Source organism: Nelumbo lutea, chromosome 1 (genome assembly GCF_056320005.1).
Source record: "Nelumbo lutea isolate HS-2025 chromosome 1, American lotus-T2T, whole genome shotgun sequence".
In the NCBI taxonomy this organism is placed as follows: domain Eukaryota; kingdom Viridiplantae; phylum Streptophyta; class Magnoliopsida; order Proteales; family Nelumbonaceae; genus Nelumbo; species Nelumbo lutea.
The window spans coordinates 159,723,809-159,728,380 of NC_142684.1; the positions used below are offsets into that span (position 1 = coordinate 159,723,809).

The 4,572-nt window shown below is 32.1% G+C and overlaps 1 protein-coding gene across 1 annotated transcript; it reads right to left on the reverse strand.

Moving 5' to 3' along the window:
* Positions 1-201: 201 nt before the first annotated feature.
* LOC148878702 (peroxygenase-like) lies at positions 202-2,513 on the reverse strand. Its single transcript, XM_088958915.1, has 6 exons — positions 1,726-2,513; positions 1,494-1,643; positions 1,270-1,355; positions 980-1,074; positions 622-747; positions 202-532 (listed from the first exon to the last, which is right to left on the reverse strand). Exons 1-6 carry the CDS (start codon positions 1,829-1,831, stop codon positions 379-381), a joined length of 717 nt encoding a protein of 238 aa, XP_088815041.1. The 5' UTR covers positions 1,832-2,513; the 3' UTR covers positions 202-378.
* Between the last annotated feature and the right edge of the window lie 2,059 nt (positions 2,514-4,572).

Genomic DNA, 4,572 nt, shown 5'->3' on the forward strand with positions numbered 1-4,572 from the left:
TCAAATAGATCTACTGCCTACTGGTCTAGCAGCATCCCGAGTTTGAAACCTTCACTCAATAGAAACAGACCCTCAACGTCTCTCCATGCCAAATGCCAAATGACTGCCTTGCTATTAGTCTTACTCTTATTAGCTAGAGCAACCACAAATTTGATTACTTATCACTTGCTTGGGTTCTAAACTAAGAACAGGAATAATGGATTAAGGAAAACGAACCATATATATATTGAATTTGAAACCCAGATACAAAACACTTGTAGTGGTAGCTAGTTAGTAATAAACTTTTGGATACAGGCCAATAGTTGAAGACAACTTGTGAATTATATAAATACAATATTTACGTTCATGCAATACGAAGCAAGCAGTAGTTCAGGCTAGCTAGCCCATCTTACCCCCAGCACCCTTACGTATCTTAGCACAATACTCAAATAGACTACCATCAAAACAACGCCTAGCAGCTTCTTTAGTGAGGAAACCGTCATCATCTCTAGCAAGAACGTATAAAACTCCCCACTCCAACTTACTTGCGACCCTGCTCACAAAACAATAAACATCGTCAGACCGTAGTAGTATCGGTATAAACTATGGATGAATATTGGGCAAACATTGATGAAAACTAACCATCCAAAAAAATCGAATGCGTTCCGATTTGCTTCGGTCATGTCCCACAACTCCCTCAGCGATAACTTGTCTGGGTGTGTCCTACCGTACTTACTGAACATGTTCTCGAGATTCGCAGGAACAAACCTGCAATTCATTGAAAGTAGCATGTTACTATTTACTTATAATAGACATCCAGTGGAAGAAATTAACCAGATTGAATTCCCTGACATGGACGGGGAACTTTGATTCTATGCATGGGATGGATACTCAGCACTAAGATCCCCACCAAAAGAAAAAGCAATTAAAGTCAATTCGGTTCAGCCACTTTATCTCTGTTATCAATCTTATTATGTGACCCTAAGGATGTTGACTGCACCTTCCTTCAGTGTCGTAGGCTCCAGAATCACTTCCATGCTTGGATTTGTGTATGTTGCGTATGTATATAGGGAAACGAAAAGAAGGCATCCAACCCTGCAAAACCATATCAAGATTAATTAGTACCCTGTGATGCTGTAAATAAACCCAAACCAAGTGGGATTACTTGTTAATATATAAAGCAAACCTCACCAAAAAGATGATCTAATCTGAATCAATTACTGTATTTACCGAATTATAAAAGAAAAAAAAAAAAAGAAAGAACTAAGAATGGCAAATCCTGAAGCTTACAGGCAGAGTATTGTAACTCAAGGACAGATTTACGACAATGGCCATGATGAAAGAGGCAATGGCATTAAAACCAACTGCACGTAGTCCTGAAAAGATGATGCTTTTAGTACCACAAGCTAGAACATGGCTTTATTCGTAAACAAGAAGAAGAAGACTTTGTTTCTGTATCATTGTGATTAAAAAAATGGACGATTAATTCGGTCGAGAATGAATTGAATAAATACCAGCATAGGTTTCCCATGGGTAGATGATGCCATCGCCATCCTGGTCAAAGAATGCTGCGTGCTGCTGTAGAACAGACATGTTGTTATGCTTGTGCCCCAAGGTTCCTTCGGGATGCTCCTTATCTGGAGCAGCCAATGCTCTCGCCATATCTGTTTCAATGTTTTAAAACAATGGCTCTGTCATTTAATCAAGCAGATTAACTACGTCACAAACAGAAAAGGTACAGCTTACAAGGCTTAGGAAGACTGGTCTCCAGGTCATCTCGGACCCGTCGCTCCAAGGTCACAGGCGCCTGATTAGCCACCGTAGCCATAGCGTCGTTGGATGAATCCGTCATCTGTCTCTCACTCTTTTTAGAACTAAACTCACTAGACTTGGATGAAAGCTTAACAACGGCCACTCCCAATAGCTCTGGGACTCGCTCTAGAACCAGAACATCAGATTCTTATACAGTTAATTATACCCGCTGTAGGAGCAGGAGACTGAATAGAAAGCGGGCATGCCGCTAAGCTGGGATGAATCGACACACGTATACACAGGTGTGAGCATGCATGGCAACGAGGGAGTTGACATATGGAAATCGTGACACCGCCACTGACAGTTGGTCTTGAAAACAGGGAAGAGAAGGGAGAGAACCAATCCTTTTCCTTGCCAGGTATCAATCAACAATCATCTCGTGAGGTTTTCGTTTCGATCCAAAAACGGAGTAGAGCTAGTGGAGACATCGGCTGTCGAAGGGATTAGCGTCACGCTAACGCATTTGGCTTGTTCTTTTCTCCGTTTTTCGTGGGAAAAGCCAGAAATTCTTGGAGATCAAATCAACCCCCGTAAGATTGTCCCACACCGTCTCACAATATATCTCCGCCGTGCATTGAAAACATCTTTGATCATTATCATATCATCTCATTTTAATTCTTGAGCGCCGAACAAAATGACGCTCGTCGTTGGCACACGCACACCTGTTCGCCACGTTTCTTTTGTATTTTACCGTACATGTGGTGGGCGTAGGTCGTTATTAAGTGGGAGGTGGCGAGCTCGCACTTCTTCAACTTAAGAATTAACGATCACTTTAGAAAGATTACAAATACATACATGCAAGGATTAAAATATACGTATTGAATACGGTATTAGACAATTGGGAAGGCATATACAAGTTTTGGAAGATACGGATGAAACATATGAAAATATTTGGATATATTAACAAAATGTATATTAATAAACTAAATTTAAAGTTAAATTAATTATGAATAAGATAAAAATATATGAGAAATATATAATTTAATAGTTATATGCAGAGAAACAATACATGTATATAATTATCATATAATAATTATCATTCTATTTTAGTTTTTATAATTATAAATTTCAACTTTTATTAAAATTTTGGGGATATTTTTTATTTAGTACTTTTATATAAATAATCCCTATTTTTTAGAACAACAAATATATTTTTATTTTTAACATACAAAATGTTTATTTTACATATAAATTTAAAATAAAACATATAAATCATTTAAGGTAGACAAAATAAATTATTTTTATACTTTTTAGTTTTTATCAAAATTTTGGGGGAAATTAACTCTTAAATTATTTAGTTCAGTTTTATAATTATAATTTTCACTTTTTATTAAAATTTTTTGGGAAATTTTATTTAAATATTAACTCTATTTTCTAAATAATAAATATGTTTTCGTTTTAAAATATAATTTATATATAAAATAAAATATATACATTATTTAAGATAAATAAAATAAATTAACTTTATAATTTTCAATTCTTATTAAGTTTTTAGGGAAAATTAAAATTTAAATTAAGGTTTGAATATGTCATCAAATTAGGGTCCAATATGCCTCCATATTGGTGAGTATTGAGTCGTATCCATTGATATACACACTGATACAGTGGCAAATTGTGTCAATACTCACAATTGGTAGGATATGTATAGAATTGTAGCGTATCTTGTGTCAGTGAACATGGATATGGATGTGATACACCCTGTATCGAATATATTGTATCGATACTTTATTCCTTGCATATATGTATAATATAAATACATACAAAATAATATAAGGTTTTGTGCTCTATATTTATATTTTTTTAAGGCCTATATTTGTATTTGTACTCCTTCCAAATTGAGCCTAAAATATGGTATTCTAATGGATAATGTAGATATGGATACATTTTTGAATCACATGGATAAAGATGAAAGATATGGCATGGATGCTAATGAAATATATCGTAACATTAAAAATACATATAAATCACATAAACACATTAATAACACTAAATCTAAAGCTGAATTGTCTATGAATAAGGTATAAATACATGAGAAATCCACATTTTAATAGGTTATATGAAGAGTAACATTGCAAAATACTGGGGCTCTAAAACATGTACATGCCATACAATATTCATCACTTATAATTTTTAATTTTTATTAATTTTTTGATAAAATTTATTTATCTACTATTTATATGAATAATGTATTTTTTAAAATAATAAATATGATTTCATTTTTAACATATAGTTATTTTATTTTACATTAAATTGTAAAATAAAACAAATAAATCATTTAAAAAATATAAAATAAATTATTTTTATAATTTTTAGTTGTTATTAAAATTCTGAAAAATTAAAATTAAAATTATTTAATTCATTTTTATAATTATAACATTATTATAGCTGTTATAATTGTATTTTCAATTTTTATAAATTTTGTTAGAATAATTTATTTATTTAGTATTTTTATATAAATAAAACATTGTTTCAAGTAATAAATATGTTTTCATTTTTTAATACATAATTCATACGTGGATACAATATTGTATCCATGATACAATAAATTATTTTTATAACTTTAGACTTTTAGTTCTTATTATTTGTTGGGAGGGAAATTAAATCTTAAATTAATTATTTTAATTATTTATTAAATTTCAAAAGCAATCTAAAAGTGGTCAATGCATAGTTTCATCAAATTAAGCACCGAATATTAGACCGTATCCATCGATACATAATCATGGTGCATCCCATATCCATGGCTATGAATAAAGATATAATACGCCCTTTATGAAAAAATAT

What these genes read in the sequence shown, in the direction of transcription:
- LOC148878702 (XM_088958915.1), bottom strand. Translation starts at nt 1,831, where the DNA reads ATGACGGATTCATCCAACGACGCTATGGCTACGGTGGCTAATCAGGCG. An exon ending in GACCAGTCTTCCTAAGCCTT is followed by an intron (nt 1,644 to 1,725) that starts GTAAGCTGTACC and finishes ACATTGAAACAG; the next exon opens with ATATGGCGAGAGCATTGGCT. An exon ending in GCCTACGACACTGAAGGAAG is followed by an intron (nt 748 to 979) that starts GTGCAGTCAACA and finishes AATGAATTGCAG; the next exon opens with GTTTGTTCCTGCGAATCTCG.